The sequence below is a fragment of the Primulina huaijiensis genome, chromosome 6 (assembly GCF_012295235.1).
Source record: "Primulina huaijiensis isolate GDHJ02 chromosome 6, ASM1229523v2, whole genome shotgun sequence".
Taxonomy (NCBI): Eukaryota; Viridiplantae; Streptophyta; class Magnoliopsida; order Lamiales; family Gesneriaceae; genus Primulina; species Primulina huaijiensis.
The window spans coordinates 23,822,488-23,843,465 of NC_133311.1; the positions used below are offsets into that span (position 1 = coordinate 23,822,488).

Sequence of the window (20,978 nt, forward strand, 5' to 3'; positions counted from 1 at the left end):
TTTGATTGACTGAATTTTATTATTGCAACAATTTATATTATTAAAGTTAGTTTAACGTAATAATAATTACAAAACTAAAATTGTTTTATTAAATATTTAGTATTAGTTAAATAATATTCTTTAATATTATTTTCATATAGTATTTTTCCAGTAAAAAAAATTATATGTTATTGTTACTTAGTAAAGGTATTTGAAACCTCCCACTGTCTTTGTAAAGATAGTAAAAAATTTACGCACGTTTTAACGTCTTCTTGCACAATGTTTGTACATGATACGCTGTCGGTTCAAATTTATGTTATAAAATTTATTGATTGATAATTTGTATAAATGGAAGACAAAATTTTATATTAATCGCTCGCAATAAATAATATACATTGCATATGAAAAATACAATTTGTATCAATTATTTTTGATATATTTTCCTAGGAAAAAGTACTTAATATTTACTGTCTGCACATGTATCATTAATTTATACAATGAAAATCTAATTAATACTTAGTTGGGTATACTGATTTTCACTTGTAATACTTAAATGAAATTTAAAATTTTTTGAATTTTTTTTACCACAATATAACACTACAAGAAAAGTGGGTTTCTGCGGCGTGCAATATGCGCCGCGGAAAGATATCCGCGGCGTGCATGGCACGCTGTGACACACGCTGTAAAGTTGAAAACCGTCTTAAGTTTGAAACTATTGGCAGCGTGCGGTTTACGCTACGATTTACTCTAATAACGGCGTGTGGAGTGTGCTATTGATAGTTATCTTTCGGCAGCGTGGCCCGCACGCTATGGTTAAGAGTTTCAACGTCGTGCAAAACTTGCTGTTGATATGTTGACCAATTGGCAGCGTGCAATGCACGCTGTGGTTAAAAGTATCCATGGCGTGCGCAAAACATGCTGTTGATATGTTGACCAATTGGCAGCGTGCATTGCACGCCGCGGTTAAAAGTATCCATGGCGTGCGCAATATGATGTTGATGATTCATTGGCCGCGTGTACTGCACGCTGCGATTAAAAGTAACCATGGCATGCGCAATATGCTGTTGATAAGGTTGACAGCGTGCAGCACGCTACAATTAAAAGTAGTGATATGTTTGTAGGGTGCAATGCAAGCTGTAATTGATATATTATTGTCCGCTGTCGATTTGGTTTATCAGCAACGTGCAGCACATTAACGTTATTTATATTATTATGAGCCGAAATTTAAACAATAATATCGAAACTCAAAAAATTTATCACACCACATCCAACCAATCACCGGAATTAAAGCAAAATAATAAGATAACATAAAAACTTATAAGTAATTAATGTCAATTCTCCTTTATCCAATAAGACAAAAAACTTGATAAACTAAACATAATACTGAGTAATATAATGATTTGATGCAACAGTGTCTCTAACCCTAGAACCAATAGGATCTGTATCAGTCACACAAAACGATAAATTTAGAAAACCATGCTATTGTGCTTCCAACTGCATCATCCAGAAAAATCATTTCAGAATTCGATCGAATTAAGTCTACATGCTCCACGAGAACTCTATCAACCCAAACTTTCCAACAAGATCCACCAAGAGGAACGTGATGCACTTTTACCGTTGGATCTGTGGATGCAATTCGACTTTCAGCAACAACTCCATCACCACACCAATGAAGCAACTTACATTTAGTATTTTCAGGGATATCTCCATGTCTCACATTCTTTACATTTGACTGCATATAAACAATACAAAGTGTTAATTATTCCATATCTATTTTTATAACAAATGTGATTTAGATAACACAAAATTTTAAGATAGTTACCTGAGATGCAACTTGATGTTGGTTCACATTATCAACAGTACCACTTTTTTTGAGACGATTGATATCACAACCACTACCAATATCATTCTCAATCCCAATGCTACCACCACTACCAACCTACATATTGAGATAAAGCAAAAAATATGTCAAACAACAAATCTCCAATGTAAGAAGCTTCATTAGATTACTTCTATTGTAAGGTCACTAGAAAATATATTGTGCGAAAGAAGCTCTTCCAAATAATTTGTATATTGGCTTCCTTACTAAATAATGAAAATATATTGAAGCTTCTTCCACATCCATGAGTCCTATTATTACTCATTTTACTTTCATTTTATAATCTAACAATCTAAAAATGACCATAAAAACACATAACTAAATTAAAAATACTCTGAAATTACAAGAGGTGCACCAATCGAATGTTGTTTTCTGAAATACAATCAAATGTTTCTTATAAATGACTTTCAATATTTAATTATACAAGAAAAAGTTTAATCAGCTAGACAATATATCATTTAATATATTTTAGTCCAGAGGTATGAGTTCTTATGGTGAAATTATACATCATCCAAAGAAATTCAGCTAGGAAATATCGTAAGGAAGCCAATATACTAAATTTTAGTCCAGAGGAAGCCAATATACTAATTTTTTATCTCAAACAACAAATCTCCAATGTAAGAAGCTTCATTATAATTTCATTATTTAGTAAGGAAGCCAATATACAAATTATTATGACCACGTGCATCAATCAAATCAAACATAAAAATTCAAGTGCAAAATAAAAATACATTAAAGCTACAAAGTAAACTAAATAAGACTAGTGAAACTTCTACCATTTTTTCCCAACAATAAAACAAAAAAATGATCCAGACAAAATCATAGGTCACTAAACAAAAATTCTCAACAGCATCAATAAAAATTATTTTATCTATTGTTGTTTAATTACTAACATGTTCTTGCTCATTTTGTTGCCTCATATTTTGGAAAACAATGGACCTCATTTGTTGCACTTCTTGTTGAAGGTTGTGCATCATACTTTGAAGTTGTTTAATAGTTTCATTTTGTTGCAAAGATGCTCCAACTTTTGAAGGTGTAACTCCAAAGCCCATTCCACGCACTCTACCTCGAATTTCCTTCCCAAATACAAGGCTAATTGCATCATCAGCAATGTTAGTAGTGTTTTGAGATTCAGGTGCACATTCTTCTATTTCTTTCTGCAAATAACAGACAAATAATATTTGAGAAAATAATGAATTTAAGTTGACCATTTTTTTTTACAGAAATAATTTTATTACCATTTTTTTTCCAACAGCTTCACCATTAGGTTGTCCATTTTTCTTCTTATGGCCTTCCACCCATACTTTTGTTCTTGTAATTGGTATATCAGCAGAACTTGTTTTCTCCTTGATTAAGAGGCATATAGAAATATATGAAAAATTCATTAGGAACATAATTCAAAAAATATATCATTACAATTAAAAATAAAAAAAAACTTTGAGAGAAGAACTTTTCATAAGGTTTTTCAAATAATAAAAATTACCATAATGTGAGCCAAACGGGCATAACCTCCCCTGCTCATTGTGTGGTTGTGTATTTGCTTTCCCCTCATTGCCTTAAATTTTTCACTCTTTTCCTGAAAATAGAAAACATATAACATATTCATATATATAATTGATTAGTCACATGATTGCTATAAATTAAAGAATTGATCCAATGCATGAATGTCACATAATGGGCATAAATGAAAAATGAAGGCCTTTATTTTATTTTTGGTTAAAAAAATTAACATTTTATGAGCCAGAAAGCCTCCCAATATGTGTTTTTGTGTGTATATATATGTATATAAATAATACATGCACATGAAAGAGTGTTATTTCCTGTATATAAAAGCTTATCACATTGCATGTAAAGTTCAAGAATAGACCAACATAACAAGAAAAAAAGCCCCCTCAAGTTTGCGTTAACTTCTAGCTAGTGTTATTTTATGGCATGTTTAAACATGTTCAACAACGATCCACAACAACAGAATCTCTACAACATCACACCAAGAATCTCATTTTCTAACGATTTTGCCGATCAACAGCCCCCAATCAAGCTCGAAAACATCTATAGAGAGGCCCCTGTTTCCTCGGATTTCGAGTTCTCAGTCCCAAAGTACTCTATGATCTCTGCTGACGAGCTTTTTTCCAAGGGAAAATTGGTGCCCTCGAAGGAAAATTGCATAATAGATAGCCCTACTACCCTTAAAGATGAGCTTCTTATTGGTGACGACGACTACGAAAGCGTATCGCCAAGAATAACCAAAAGGACGAGCCGGTGGAAGGAGAGGTTTATTTTTCATAGATCGAACGTTGTTTTTTCCCAAGTGATGCAGTAAAAAGAACATTACCTGTTGTGTGATTCGTTACTTCTTTGAATTATTAAATTTAAGCCCAAAAATAATAACAATTATATGCATGTATCAAACAGTCAAACAATCCATAACAATGAATTGATACTTACTTGAAATGGTGATGATCGTGTCTTCTTTACAAACAAGTCCCATTGGTTTTGATCCATAAATTCGGGCTTCAAAAGACAAAGATCTCGTGAAGCCACTCGACCATCATCAACTTTTCGTATAAGTATTTGGAGATTGGACTTTCTATCACGCCACAATTTACCTAACTTTTGAAAGATTGAATGTTTCTCCCACTCCTCAACTTTATAGTTCAACTACACATTAACAAGCATAAAAATATTTCTACATTTTGTAATAAAATAGGAATAAAAAAATAGTGATAAGTATTACCTGAAGACAACACCACATCTTATTATTCATTTCCTCGTCTAAGTCATTCCATCGATCTAACGTGTATGACACAAATTCTTTTACCATGCAACCTAGAAAAGTGGCGTACTTGACCGAATTATCTCCAATTGCCTGTCCAAACTCATTACGTTCTAGATCTTTGGGCTGTTGTTGGCCACTAACCAAATTAAACTTTGATGGACCTCGTCCTTTTTTCTTATTAGTTTTGGCATCATCAACTAGCTCTTTATCACGCAAATATTCTGATGAATTAGATGAAGTGTTGGAGTCCACTCTCGATAGCTTATTAGCTATATTTTCCTACAAAATAGCATAAAGAGATATTATCATGTAAAATTGAGACTTTGTTAAAATTAAAATAAACCAAATTCTACAAAATAATAAAATATCACCTGAACTTCACCTACAGATACCTTGCTGCGTTTTTGGCCCAATCTGCTCATTTTTTAATGCTGTATATGAAGATATAGTCAAACATGTAATATAACATGATAATTCGCTGAAAATAAAAAGAAAACAGACAAATATATTGCAACAGTAAATAAAGTGTAATGGAACCTTTTAAATTAACTACAAACTCGACAACCGAAAATTTCAATCAAATCGATTAAGTGGATTAGTTTTTAGGTTTAAGTTCTGTCAGGTTTATGTTCAAACATGGTTGAACATGCTAAGTGGATCAGTTTTATCTCATAAATAAAATGAGAAAATGAATAAAAATATAACCTCAACTTCTGCCATAAATATTAAAAACTAGCCACAAAATTGTTAAAGTAGATTTAATTCAAATCCAAAAAAAAAAAAAATNATTCTTTTCATCAACTCTTTGATCAAGAACGTTAAAACTCAAGTATAAATTTACCCATCAGATCAAGAAAAGAGCATCTAGTAGCATCATCACATGATCTCCTAGGTATCACTGATACTACCTACAAAAACCTTAAGTTATGGTTAACATATAGTACGATCCCTTCAACTCATATATTCCGATCGAATATGCAACCATTGATATATCGAGAAGTGAAAATGAATTCGATAACAATGTGATATATCTTTGAATAATAATAGTGATATCGTATGTGCAACTAGGAAGACACATTTTTCTAAAGCACATGTCTTGCTCTGGCCAGAGACTCCTTACACTATTAACTCATCAGATCATATAGGATATCTTCACTCGTAAGCGAGCGGTGAATTTTCGACTACAATGCATTGGCTTCTACGTAGTTTGAAACTACACTCAACTTCACCACCTGATGATCTTAAATGGAGTCTGTAAATGGATCAAAGTGCATGCTAGTATGTAGAGCCTATAATTTTTCTCGGATCAAATGACTAATGGTGTACAATCATAACCGCCGATTATTTCACTCTATAAATGATAACAACTTGGAAAGTTCAAGGAAATGTTGTTCAGTGCATCATCAAATGTTCATTCATGTGTATGAATGGATATCTCTATGTCTTTACCAGTTAAACATGGTGTTTACATCATTGATGCTAGTCTCAGTATCAAACGTTATTTATCCTTATTTTAGGCGGTTGAATCTATTAGCGACTTTTTTTAGAATATATGTTACGTTTTGTAATGAGTTTCATGATCTTACGTTGAGAGACAGACATGATGTTACTTTTAATATATTCAAGGGCTTTATATATACAGTTTGCATGTGTATATAGATAAATAAAATGTCATAATTGGATAAAATTATAAAATATTATTAAAATAAATATTATTTTTACGTAAGAATCAATCAAACTTGAGCCACAAGACTCGTTGGACACCTAACACTAAGACCATTGTTGGATTTGTGTACAAATTCTATCATCTTCACATGATGGTGACAAAGAAATCGTCAAAACATTTGAAATTATTTGTGACATGTTGGTGTCATTGGCCTAAGGATGGTCCGACGATAGTTTATAATGGATTTTTCACGTGTATTAGCGCCACTATGGGCAAAGTGGTGATGCAAATGGGCATTTTAAAATGTGCGGCAAAATGAATAAAAATACTAAAAAATATATAGGTAGACATGGCCCATTGGGTCTATTTTTGTCGCACGTATGACTTGAAGGGTGACACTAACAATTTTATTAAAATTATTTTTGAACATTCACAAGATATAAATTAATGCCTTGCATGTAGGTGTAAATTATTAATAATAAGACAAAAACTTGTGTGAGACGGTTACACGAGTCGTATTTTGTGAGACATATATCTTATTTAGGTCATCCATGAAAAATATTATTTTTTATGCTAAGAGTATTACTTTTTATTGTGAATATCGTTAGGGTTGACCCATCTCACAAATAAAGATTCGTGAAACCGTCTCACAATGAGACCTACTCTAATAATAATAAGTGACAAAAAAATGAAGTAGGATATAAAGGTGAAATTATTATTGATTAAAAAGAAAAGGTAACAAGATATAAATATAGTAAACATAAATAATCTATATATAGAATTTTGGAGTCCGTGTCTTAATTTGTACGTTGTTTATCGTTTTGTTGCTTTAAAAATAATAATAATAAAGAAATAAAGAAAGGCTTATTAAAAATACATTTGCACAAAAAAAAATTATGATTTTAAAAATTTTTAAAAATATATATTTAAAAAAGGTTGAAATATTGTAGAATTTGTGGAGATTCGAAATATTCTTGGAGATAATATGTTTTATTAATGAAGGAAAAATAAAAAAAAATATTGTTGATTGTGGCGCCACGATCCATATTCCTACGTGGGAGACGGTTATATATTCTGAAAAACTTGAGACCAACTCCGGCCCTCTCGTCTCAAAAACCCTAGATGGCCAGCCACGTGAAGAAAGAACCGCGTACAGGCACTTGTGATGATGATCAGAAGAAGAAGAAGAAGCAGAGAACCCATTCACTCGATTCTGTGAAGAAGGAACATGTAGAATTACCCATCCTCCATCCGAACACAGCTTCTCTTTCTGGCCCGCCACAGAATTCTAAGCAGTTTTGGAAAGCAGGGGATTACGACGCCTACTATGGCGGGGGAGCACCGGACATCTCGCTAACAGGTATATATATGTACCTGATTACTACTGCCTTCTCCAGTATTGTTTAATGTTCTTTGTACCATTGAATTCATCGATTAAATAAATATTAAAATTCATATATAATTGTTTATGGCATATAGGGTTTTCATCTCCTATTACATATATTCATTGAAACTTAAAATTCCTCATTACGCTTAATATACATTGGTGAAATTTCCTCATATTAATTAACATGCATGTGTTAACTTCCTTTGCTTTATAAAATATTTTTTTATTTCGCAGCTGGAATGGATCATGTCAGAGTTCATCCTAGATTCTTGCATTCGAACGCAACCAGCCATAGGTGGGCTTTGGGAGGTGAACATCCTTTAATTACGATTTTTGTTTATTATAATTCGATCATTCTTCTTGTTTTAACCATGGTTTGTTGCTTTTAGCTTTTGCCGAGCTTTTAGACAATGCTTTAGATGAGGTACTTTCTTGATGGCGAGCTTTGATTGTTTAAAAATATCTTTATATTTTGATCTGAATTTCGATTGCTCGTGTTTACCAGGTTTGTTATGGAGCCACTCATGTCAACATAGATGTGCTAGAGAACATGAAGGACAAAAGTAAAGTCTTGTTAGTCGAAGGTATTACAAATTTCTTTCTTCGTCATATGAGGTTGTGAGAGTTAGAGATTAGTTTGTCTGAATTTTTATTTTTGAGTTCACTTTGTATCCCCGTTTATTCCGATTACAATTATTAACTGACAGATAACGGTGGTGGCATGGCTCCTGACGAAATGCGCCAGTGCATGTCTCTAGGCTATTCTGCAAAAAGCAAGATGGCAAACACAATTGGTCAATGTGAGTGATTACATTTTATGCATGCAGGTGGCGTAGTATGCAAATGAATGTTTTCAGTGTTTTGCTAAAGGTTTTTTTTACCAGATGGAAATGGTTTTAAGACTAGTACTATGAGACTTGGGCGGATGTCATTGTGTTCTCACGTTGTCAGGGAAAGACTGGGGGAAGGTAGTTTCTTTTTATCCGTATCAGTATGATACTATGGTTTTCTTAAAATTTTTAGAAGTGGTATCTACCGAGGTTTCAATATTTTAGGGCCAGTGCGATTATCTTTGTTTTCTTTGCCCTTGTAGTGCGACTCAAAGCATCGGAATGCTATCCTACATATACGTTCTTGCAAAACACTGGGAAGGAAGATATTGTAGTTCCCATGGTAAGATTTTCAAATTTTTGTTCAAAGACCTTGACTTGTGAGTGTATGTATGCTGTATCTTCTTAGATCCAACCCTAACGACAACCAAATAAAACATTGATACCTGCATGCTTAATCATATCTGGAACAACAATTTAAATCTGGCTGAGTGCATTGCCTGAAATTGATATTCTAATTAGCTAAATATTTCGGTGAATATTACGTCGATGCATTGTCTTGACCTGGCAAAGACAAACTTTCTTGCTAGCTTTGTCGGCCGGTGTACAAATGGGATTTTAATAGTTGCTTCTACAACTTGATGGATAGATTGATTTTGAGAAGAGCGGAGGAACTTGGAACAAGCTGGTGAAATCTTCGCCAGAGCGTTGGGAAAGAAATCTTGAAACGATTTTGCAGTGGTCTCCATATGAAAATGAAGACGACCTTCTCCAGCAGGTAGCTTTCAGTTCGAATACAGTTAGTGTGATGCCAAGTTAAAAATAAAAAAATGAAGCTACATTCTCCAATAACAATGAAATTTTTCTGCTAAGTTCTTGTTTCTCTTGCAGTTCAAGTTTCTAAAAGATCAAGGCACGCGTATCATAATATATAATCTCTGGGAGGATGACCAGGGATTCTTAGAACTTGACTTTGTCTCCAATCCAAATGTATGCATTGATGCATTTATACTCCATCTTTGGTCGTATCTTTGTGCATCTTACTGTTGTTTTGTAAAACTTGGAGATGAGTTTAGAGGTTGGAAGACATAGATTCAGCAATACTTTTTGCTTTGTCATCAGGATATTCAAACCAGAGGTGCTAGCCGTGATGCGAAGAAGATAGAGATGGCAAATATTTACCCTAACTCCAGGCATTTTCTTACCTTTCACCATTCATCGAGGGTATACTGTCTTCTACCTATCATGACAATTCAACTTCATTCTCTCAATCTCTGATATTGATCATTATGCTACATGTATTATTGGTAAAAAAATAAGCTTATCGGAAAAGGATTGATGTATTCCAAAGATGCATGCCAGTATGTGTAAAACCGTGTTGCATCCACTAGAGTACTTTTCTCATTTCTGACTATGAACTTTGCAAGTGTCATGTTTCTTCCAGAACTATGCCTCGATTTTGTACCTTAGAATCCCACCTGGTTTCCGTATTATTCTGCGAGGGATGGACGTCAATCATCATAATATAGTTGATGATTTGATGGTAGTTAAGGAGGTCACATATAGGCCAGCAGCTTGTCCAGATACACCATCAAGGAATCAAAATGTAATGCTTTTATACACTGACCTTTACATACATGCACAGACACCCCTTTTGGTATTATCATGTCTTCTTTTCCTTGTCGAAATAGATGGTAGCCCAGATAACTCTTGGGTTTGTCAAAGATGCAACACATCATATTGATGTCCAAGGGTTCAATGTTTATCATAAGAATCGCCTTATCAACGTGGGTTTTGACCATGGTTAATATTGACACTCAGATGCTAGTAACTTCGGACGTTCATAGAATTTTTCCATTCTTTTAGCATTCGCAATGATTCAGTTCTTAAAACATATTTCCTTGCAGCCTTTCTGGAGAGTGTGGAATGCTGCTGGAAGTGATGGACGAGGTGTCATAGGTATATCAATAATGCCATAATGTCATTATATTAAAACTTGATTTCTTTTTAATTTTAACTGGAGCGTCCTTTTCATTTCTTACTATTTTTTTTGTTTAGGTGTTTTGGAAGCTAATTTTGTTGAACCAGCACATAATAAACAAGGATTTGAGCACACAACTGCACTGTCAAGACTCGAGGCTAGACTAATACATGTACAAAAGGCTTACTGGTTTGTTTCTTCATCCCTATCCTTTAAACAGTCTTAAACTTTTATGCCTACTCATTGGGATAATTGGAATTGGTAATAGGTCTTCAAACTGCCATAAAATTGGCTATGCTCCAAGACGTCAACGTTGACCAAAGAACTCTATTTCTCCCGAGAAAGCAGCTTTGACGACCCACAAAAATAAATCCTACGTAAAGTCTAAACTAAGTGGGAATGCCCTAAACATTGGGGTGTCAAGAGAAAAATCACCTGCCGTGGATGGTAGTGAACTTGTGGAGAACTTCTCCAATAATGGCGCTTATACAGCAAAAGCAGGCATTAGGAATGACTGCGGACTGCCTGCAAGCAAAATCGTAGGAACAAGTCAATCTGAGGCACAAGCTATAACTCCTATCAACTGTTATTCATCCCAAGAAAATGTTGGGGAATTACACCCCCGAAGCGATGCCGATCACGATGATAATAGTACCCCAAAACTTGCGGAATAAAATAACCAACAAAAACACAAAGATTTACGTGGTTCACCCAATATAGGCTACGTCCACGGAGCACTGCAACTTTTATAACCGGAAGAAATATTACAACAAGTGTATACACCAATACACTCAATATTTCTCACACTCCCAACCCGAGTATACCGAGAAAATAATTTCTCTAACTCACACAAGAGAATTCCCGCACTTAAAAAAAAAATACATTCTTTTTTTCTATGCACTCTCTATTTATCAAAGCTAAAAAGCTTTTGATTTTGTGATACAATAACTGAAGGAATTGAGCTCTATTTATAACTAATTCCCTCCAGCAACTTTCTTAACAAAACCGATGTGGGATTGAGAAAACATGGTTTAATATTATATTTGTGTGGGCCCCTCCACTTGCCTAACAATTCTCCCACTTGAAGACTTGCTTCCAATCATGTCTTCACACCATCAGTGCAGCAGCTCATACCTCCTTTGTTAGTCCAGGAGACCAACTGAAGTCAAACACAACTTCAGTTTTTCAATGATAACAGCCTTCGTGAGCATATCAGCTGGATTCTTGCTTTCAGGAATCTTACCAAGCTTCAAGACTCCATTCACTCGATCTCTAAGAATCCTCATTCCAAGGATTTGTTTTGCAGCACCCAAATCCTTCAAAGCAAATTCCTTTGATAACTCTTTCTCGAGTTTATCAATCTCCTCCAGACAAGCTCCTGCTATCAACATATCATCTACATATATCAGTAGTATGATATAATAACCATCAAGCTTCACATAACAACAGTGATCAGCCTGATACCTCAGAAAACCGTCATTATTCATTACACCATCAAACTTCTTGTACCACTGTCTTGGAACTTGTTTGAGACTATACAAGCTCTTCTGAAGTTTGCACACCATTTTCTCTTTTCTTCGTACTTCAAATCTCTGTGATTGATTCATTTCTTCATCTAGCTTTCCATGAAGAAACCCCGTCTTTACATCTAACTGTTCCAGATATAAATCTTCTTTTACCATCAATCCAAGTACACTCCTGATAGTAGTTAACTTTACCACCAGAGAGAAAATATCAGTGTAACCAATGACTTCCTTTTCACCTTTTACCACAAGTATTTCTTTGTACCGCTTGCTACCGTCATATTCTAACCGGTACTCCCACTTGCTAGTAAAATCTTTTTACCTTCAGAAAGTTCTGACAACTCCCACATGTGATTGTATGACAGTGAATCCATCACATCTTTCATGGCTAACTCCCACTGTTTAAATGTCTCAAATATCCGATTTATTTTTCACAAAATAAACCCAAAATTTCCTGCTCGAATCGTCAACAGTAGTGCCATAATATCTTGAGTGATCTCCAAGGGATGTCACAGGAGATGGTCCACATATATCAGTATGTGTCAGCTCCAAATTCGCTGGTTTCGGTTCTCTAACCTCTTTTGAAAAGCTCACCTTTTTCTGCTTTCCAAAAAATACAGCTTCACACAGCTTGCTTTCAACGATCTTTAATTCCGATAGCTTTCCGTTTGAAACAAGCATCTTCATTCCCTTTTCACTCGTATCCCCAAGCCTACTATGCCATAGACTTGAATTAGCTCCAGAATCCACAGCCGCTAATTTATTTCTCAAACTGGAAGTCATATAAAGTGTTCCAGTTTTCTTTCCTCGAGCAACAATCATGGCTCCCTTTTTCACTTTCCAGGAACCATCACNCACGATTACCAGTGGTATGAAACGAAGCTCCCGAGTCCATAACCCAAGAATCAACCGAGCTTTCCATGGATAGTAATAGAGCATCATGTACCTCCTCAGTAACAACATTAGCGTCGTTCTTTGTTGATCTGCAATTCTTTTTCAAGTGACCAGTCTCACCACAGCTCCAGCACTTCACATTCTTTTCAAAATTGCTTTTGTCTTTTCCGTTTCTCGACTTGGATCTACCATGCCATTGGTTAAAACTCTTTTCGCCACTCCTGCCCCTTCCTCTATTCTCGAGATTTAGAGCAGAACTTGATGATGTTCCTTCACCAGAATCCATCCTGCGAACTTCTTCAGCAAGAATTTGATCTCTGACATCATTGAATTGTAGCTTTCTTTTTCCAACAGAGTTACTAACCGCTGCCCGCATCGGTTCCCAATTGTCTGGTAAAGACGCCAAAAGAATAAGTGTCCGAATCTCATCATCAAATTTAATTTCAACCGATGTTAGCTGTGAAACAATCGTGTTGAATTCATTGATGTATTTAGCCACCGATGCATCTTCTCTCATCTTCAAGTTAAATAACTTCTTCATGAGATGTACTTTATTATTTGCCGATGGCTTTTCGTACATGTCCGACAAAATAGACATCATCTCCTCCGTTGTTTTTGCCTCCGCCGCGTTATGTGCCACGTTCTTCGTTAGGGTCAATCGTATCACACCTAACACTTGCCGGTCAAGAAGCTTCCAGTCATCATCCTCCATCTTTTCCGGCTTTTTTCTAGATAGAGGTTGATGCAACTTCTTGCTATACAAATAATCAATAATTTGTAGTCGCCAGAACGTAAAATCTGTACCGTCGAACTTGTTGATTCCTAGTCCCGATCCATCATCTCCGGTCATCACTTCTCTAGCCTTCGTAAAAAATCTAAAAAATCTCTTCTGATGTGGAAGATCAGACAAAGCTGCAACCACAGAGCATACTCAGAATTCTTAAGAATTTTAACAACAAGGCTCTGATATCAGTTGTTGGGGAATTACACCCCCGAAGCGATGCCGATCATGATGATAATAGTACCCCAAAACTTGCGGAATAAAATAACCAACAAGAACACAAAGATTTACGTGGTTCACCCAATATAGGCTACGTCCACGGAGCTCTGCAACTTTTATAACCGGAAGAAATATTACAACAAGTGTATACACCAATACACTCAATATTCCTCACACTCCCAACCCGAGTATACCGAGAAAATTTCTCTAACGCACACAAGAGAATTCCCGCACTTAAGAAAAAAATACATTCTTTTTTTCTATGCACTCTCTATTTATCAAAGCTAAAAAGCTTTTGATTTTGGGATACAATAACTGAAGGAATTGAGCTCTATTTATAACTAATTCCCTCCAGCAACTTTCTTAACAAAACCGATGTGGGATTGAGAAAACATGTTTTAATATTATATTTGTGTGGGCCCCTCCAATTGCCTAACAGAAAATGCTCAACCACAATAACCATCAGTTGACACTGCTAGAAACACGAACATCATGGTAAATTCATTAAACTTCACTTTTTCGCTTAATTTAATCGTGCTTCAGAATCAGTTTATTTGCACCCTACTTTCTAGTTTATTATCTTATGTGTTTCCCCTAACAACAGAAAGAAGCGCTGAGCAGCGGAGCTGAATCTGGCCCTTCTCCTTCCATGATTGGTGCGATGCTTAAGTTGAAAGAAGAAAAAATTTCTTTGAGAGAAAGGTATAAGATTTATATAGTATTTTGTTGAAACTTGGACCTTTGTCTCAAATTTCTATTTGCAGTTTGAAGAATGTTCAAATTGATTTGCAATTTAAAAAGGACAAGCACAAGTCATTACAAAGTCGGGTGAGTTGTATTCCGCAGCTTGATATTTTTTGTTGTGCAGTTGTGACTGTGCAGAGAATTTTGATTTAATTGTTCAAGCTTGTGTTCGAATTATTTTGTATGCTCACATAATTTAGTTAATTGTCATCGACAAAGTATCTAATAAATAACCCAGTAAGCTGATCTAATTAATTATGAGTTTCCAAAGTATTAAATAAATTGGTATGATCCACCTTATGTATAGAAACCTAACCCAATTAAATTTTCTATGATGGGTCGAACACTGCTAAGGTTATATAAGGTTATGGTCCCTCAGACACAGAGAATAACAAAGAATATATATGACACACATATTCTAGATCTCTCTCATTCTCCCATCTAAGGCAAGATTAATGTAGTCGATTCTCTATTGCCTTGGAAGATCCAAAATTCCAACGCTAGATCAATCAATGAATTCTGTTACGTGTTTAATGTTATTTATATTTTCTGATAATTCGACATCAATTCCTGGCGTGTTGTGATATATTGATTTAATCACATGATTTATCGATTTGTTTTATTAAATCTCCAACAAGTGATATCAGAGTCACGTTCATGTTGAATTATGAAAATTTTGTTTATTGATTGATCGAAACAGAAAATTGGGTTTTGTTCTCAGATCTGAGGCAATTTTTTAGTCTATAAATTTTTTGGATTCAAATCTGATTTTTTTTTAAAAAAAATTCTGAATTTGGATCTGAATAAATTCATGCTCTTTTAATCTAGTATTTTTGAATTTTACATCCAAAAATTCAGATTTATTTTCAAATTAAAAAATCGAAAATTAAATTTTTTTCGAATTAGAGATAAAGCAGCCGGATTCTGGTCAAATCAGACGTCCTCCGGCGACGAATGCTTGGGCGTTTTGTTCGCCACACTCACGCACTCTATAACCCTCCATCAATTGGCCGTAAAAGTTTTTGTACTGATCGAATTTGGTCGAGTTTTCTTCATGAATCGTTATCTCATGCGCGATTTATATCTGGCCATATTCAAGCCAATTTCCGGCCTAATGCGGGCCAATGACAGTGCACTGGTGATCGCCGCCTCATGGGTTGTCTTTTCCCTACGGTAGGTCAAAGTTCAGGCTGTGGCCGCGGCGGCTAGCTGCGGATTTTATCGTAGGGTTATGGATTTCGAATTTGGGGATTTATTTTTTGTTGAATTTAAGGCTTTGTTTGGTTGTCCAAATTCTAAAATCCAAAATTTTGACTTTTTATTAAATTTTGACTTCCGCAATTCGTATACGTGAAATTAAATTCGATCATTTCAAAATTTAATTGCATGAAATAAAATTAATATGGAATTATTAATTATTTTTTCGCCTTTGTTTATTTCGATAAAATATTTGTGGATGAATAATTATATTAAGTGCAAATATTTTATTTCTTGCATATACGGTCTCTATATTTTTTATTTGGCCCCATTAAGGTAAATTAAATTTTCTTATGAAAATTTTAAGTTAAATTAATATCTTGTATCTCAAATTTGGTTAAATTTAAATTTCATGTTAATAAAGTGATTTTTAAGATATGCGGATGTTGTTAAAGTTCAAAATAAATTGTGTTTCAATTTATATTGCCGGCCCGAAAGAACTATTTTTTGGCCAAATTGCAAACGCGATATATGATTTTAAAGGGAATTTAGATCTATGCGAAAAATAATCGGCCCAAAGGAATATTATTTTCTGGCAAGATTTTAGGTACAATACATCTTCTTCAAGTGCATTTATATCTATGCGAAAAATAGTCGGCCCAAAGGAAGCTATTTTTTGGTCAAACTGCAGACTTAATAAGTAACTAAAAAAAATGTGTTTATATCTATGTAGAAAATAATCAGCCCAAATGAAGGTTATTGATGTTTATGTCCACATATATGGTGGTATAAATTTTATCCAGTGGTAATCTCATTCGTATTTATAGAGAACACCGATTGGATATTGTGTACATCATTTGAATGTTGGACAAATATTTAAGAAACCCGACATTAGATCATTAATCTGGTTATGCGGTACATAAAGTGAAATAAGGATTTTATGCTCACATATTGGATATCTAACATTTGGAAATAGTTGGATATTTAGACTCCGAATAAAGTTGCGGAGTTTTATCACCGACAATGATCATTGGTCTAAGAAACCATTGAGGATCAATTGAGATAATAAAACCGCTATATTATATTTAAAGAACAACCGAAGCTTTTCAAAGTCAAAATATATTGATATGGAGTTTCTAGGTAGAAAGAAATAATTCAGTGTGGTTGTGTGTCAGTTGAGCTTATTGCCAACTATATAATTGCTGATGTGTTTGTCATGGGTTGGCCACCCAAGATGTTATGGGCATGCGACACACATTGGTGTTATCCATATAGATGATATGCATGTACAGTGGGAGTTTGTAATCGGTTTGAGCATTGGCTCATTTGAAATGATTAAGTTTCTGTACAGACTAAGGTTTATTTGAATTACTCTGAAATAAAGTGATGACTTTCATTGCGGTTTAACATTTGGTTGAAAGTTTGTCATTGAACTCTTTGAGTCATTAGGATGACCAGTTGGAAATGTATGTTTTATTTTTGAATCATTTTTATGTATTTCCATGCTACATATTCATACTTGATCTATGTCATTGATTATGCTAATATTGTGATAATTGATGGGTCTAGTGATTTTAAATGTAGCTATGACTATTTTGTTCAATATTAGTATAATTGATAGACCAGATTGTTAAGGAATACTTTGGTTTAGATAACAAGAGCTCAATCTAGTTTTTGCATGTAAAATATACGGATAACTTATGTGGCAAGTGGGAGATTGTTGAAATTATTTTGTAGACTCACATAATTATATTAATTGTATATGGACAAGTTATCTAATAAAGACCCAATAAGATAATCTAATTAATTATAGATTTCTTGACGTGCTGTGCTAAATAAATTTAACCACATGATTTATAGGTTTATTTTATTAAATTTCTAACCGCTTGAACTTAAATCTGCCCAAACTCAATTCAATAATGAGATACACTTTTCTGTTTCGGGGTTCAGCTTCAAGAAGTGACGGAAAAGATGCAGAAAATGGATGAGGAACAAGAGGTGTTTGTTAGTTCCTTCTTGGAAGCACGAAGCCGGCGAAATATAGCGGAAGAAAATCTGAAAAAAAGTTTAAAGGTATTCATTCAAGCATGACTACTTTTTTAGTGCGTATTCTTTTGCTTAATTTAGTTCTCAAAATTATCACCGTAGGATGCCTCTGGAACTATTCAAGCATTGCTCGACAAAGTGAAGCTGCTAGAGAGTAAATGAAATTAAATTATGGCGAGATCATGGTCTGTGATGTTTTATATGAAGAAGACCAGAAATTTGCAGTGCACAAGGATGCTGTGTTGTTATTTGGTATAATGTGGCATGACCGATTGGTTAACTTATTTATTTTTTCTTATCCTATTTTTACATAATGTAATATAGTTTTAGTAAACACATTCAATTACAAACTCTGTAAATCAAGGGTGTGAGCATGCGAGTCTTGGTTGCATTGTTGGGAAACAAATCAGTTTCTAGTGTTTCCATTCATATATTTAATCTGCTTTAAATTTTTAATGAAAATAATGCTGGAACAAATTTGATGGACGTCAAGATATTTATATAATATAAGCAATCTCATGTGTTATGTTAGTTTCAATGATCGACCCGCGCAGCAAAGAATATGGGAAAAAATTCATGATTCGTGTTTTTGGTTTAATCGGTACCCTGTACAGCCCTTCTCTTACCTGCATTTGAAATAAGATATTCCGTGATATATTACATGTGAAAGAGGACCAACACTAAGGGTTCTGGCTGCTTGGATTCATTGGGGGAGGCTGAGGTATCCATATTCTTGGATCCCAGTGACCCCTGGTGGTAGAGGCGGTAGTTGCTGTGGTGGCGGCGGTGGCGGTGAAAGTGGAATGTTTGGCATCGAAGTCCTTGGATCACCCAAACTAACAGGTAGAGGGTTCGGAAAATTCAGGGCAGGTGTTGTTCTGAGAGGTGGGAACGGAAAAGGCAGAGATGGTGGGTTTGGAATCCACTGGTATGGATACGGCCCAGGGAGTGGGAATGATGGAAAAGGTGGTAAAGATGGTAGCGGTGGCAGCTGAGGCAATGGGGGCAGTTGAGGTGACGGTGACAGCTGAGGAAAAGGTGGCCAGATGATTAAAAATGGTGGAAAGAAGAATTTGGAGGAATTGAATGAATAATCCAATCCCATTCTTTGATTGCCACAAAAGGTAGCATTTATTGTGAGTGGCTTATAACTTAAGGCTTCCAACTTATAGATGCAAACGTTGTTTTGTTTGGATTTAAGCGTGATCTCATTGGCAGTGCGCTTCGTGCTTGCAACGTTACATTCTGAAACTCAATTCTGTCTGATTAATCTTGCTCGACAGAATGACTGGATGGTTGGATATTCGGAGCAATGGATGCCCTCCACAGACGGTATGTCTAGCTTGTAATTCCCATAGATATCTGTTGTTTTATTGACCGAGAGAGAAACATATTTTCTGGGCTTTATTTGCACTCTATATTAACATCTACCCCCGATGAACGGAAAAAAGAAGTTAATGAATTAGTGAAATAAAATCCAAAAAAATCTTTGACGCATGCAGATGCATATCTTGATCAGTTGTACACGTGTGGAATAAAGAATTTGGTACCTTGCAAGAAATGAATGGGAGTGTTTAGAGAGATCGTGGTGATGGCATACACCACAGTAGACAGAACCTGGTATGTTGATATGTGAATCGGGCTGAGCTGCACCCCAATACGCAATAATCAAAATGATGATATGCATTAAAGAATGATTTCTGGGTGGGTTAGCTTGATTTTACACACTATATATATAGAACGAGGTGGAGCCGTGAATCCGTGAATAGTTGGTTGGTTGGTAGGAAGGAAGGAAGAAATAGGCAAAAGCAAGTGCCTCTCCTGATCCCCATGAATGGAGGAGGAAGCATTTACTCTATTCCCCTAGCATATTGGCCCAGGCCCACGATTCTTGCTGTTTGGGCAACAATAGGGCCAATTCGTTAGGGCTACTTTTAGTATCTATACGGAAATCTTTTATCTTGCATGTTCTCTTTCGCTAGTGTAACATGTATATCTTATATTACTGGTTCATAAAAACAACATATGAGCATTGACGAACAAATAGAAATATATATCGAAAATAAATTAGACTAAACTACGTTACATTTCCCATTAACTTTTTAACACAAGAAAGTAAATTCTCGAAACGTTCATCATTAGGTAAGCCAACCACTGTTTTAATTTCCCTTGGTGAAACTTTTGGATTAAAGCCATAATGCTCCGGCCGCCTTGAGAAGTGGAACCAAGTTTCCGCTAATATGCGAAGCCATAACTCTGTCCATGGCCCCGATGAGTTTTCCGCCGACAAAAACCACCGGCATGGCCGAGCCACTGCCGAGCAGCCGTATGAGAGCCTTCTCAATTTCTTTACCCCTAGGATCTTGGTCGAGCTCATAGACAGTAGGGTTCACTCCCATTCCACAAAACAGCCTCTTCACTGCATGGCACATGCAGCATGAGCTTAGACTGAATATGACCACCGCGCTGGAGGAGGCCAGCCTCACCACCGTTTCCAAAGGATCGACCGAGGTGATGGGATAGTAGCTTTGTGAGTCGGAGTGGTTATAATATTGCATTATTATTTATTTATTACAATACTATACTATCTAGTTGATCTTGCGAAAGAAGGGAATTAGATGACTGCTGCTTGAAAAGTGAAGTAGAATCAGGACAAAGTAAGAGTTTTTGTCCGAGGAATGCGTATGCGAAATGATCATGAATCGGGGAACGTAACGTAACGCCTATTTATATATACACTCACACTCACACACACACACACACACACACACACACACACACACACACACACACACACACACACACACACACACACACACACACACACACACACACACACACACACACACACACACACACACACACACACACACACACACACACACACACACACACACACACACACACACACACACACACACACACACACACACACACACACACACACACACACACACACACACACACACACACACACACACACACACACACACACACACACACACACACACACACACACACACACACACACACACACACACACACACACACACACACACACACACACACACACACA

At 35.5% G+C, this 20,978-nt stretch overlaps 2 protein-coding genes and 1 pseudogene across 5 annotated transcripts; 1 reads left to right on the plus strand and 2 right to left on the minus strand.

Annotated features, from left to right (window-relative positions):
• Window positions 1–1,375: 1,375 nt before the first annotated feature.
• Window positions 1,376–5,214, minus strand: LOC140979349 (uncharacterized). Of its 4 annotated transcripts, XM_073444704.1 has the most exons (9): window positions 5,172–5,214; window positions 5,006–5,065; window positions 4,593–4,913; window positions 4,304–4,516; window positions 3,342–3,434; window positions 3,097–3,204; window positions 2,752–3,015; window positions 1,802–1,918; window positions 1,376–1,711 (listed from the first exon to the last, which is right to left on the minus strand). In XM_073444704.1, exons 2-9 carry the CDS (start codon window positions 5,054–5,056, stop codon window positions 1,424–1,426), a joined length of 1,455 nt encoding a protein of 484 aa, XP_073300805.1. In that variant the 5' UTR covers window positions 5,057–5,065; window positions 5,172–5,214; the 3' UTR covers window positions 1,376–1,423. The 4 variants fall into 4 exon arrangements, with proteins under 4 accessions (XP_073300805.1, XP_073300806.1, XP_073300804.1 ...); XM_073444705.1 differs by having other exon boundaries at window positions 5,027–5,208; XM_073444703.1 differs by having other exon boundaries at window positions 1,377–1,711; window positions 5,006–5,208.
• Window positions 5,215–7,422: 2,208 nt separating this feature from the next.
• LOC140979214 (protein MICRORCHIDIA 7-like) lies at window positions 7,423–18,293 on the plus strand (annotated as a pseudogene).
• A 1,672-nt stretch (window positions 18,294–19,965) lies between these two features.
• LOC140979712 (glutaredoxin-C1-like) lies at window positions 19,966–20,586 on the minus strand. The gene has a single exon (XM_073445260.1). It carries the CDS (start codon window positions 20,458–20,460, stop codon window positions 20,089–20,091), a length of 372 nt encoding a protein of 123 aa, XP_073301361.1. The 5' UTR covers window positions 20,461–20,586; the 3' UTR covers window positions 19,966–20,088.
• Between the last annotated feature and the right edge of the window lie 392 nt (window positions 20,587–20,978).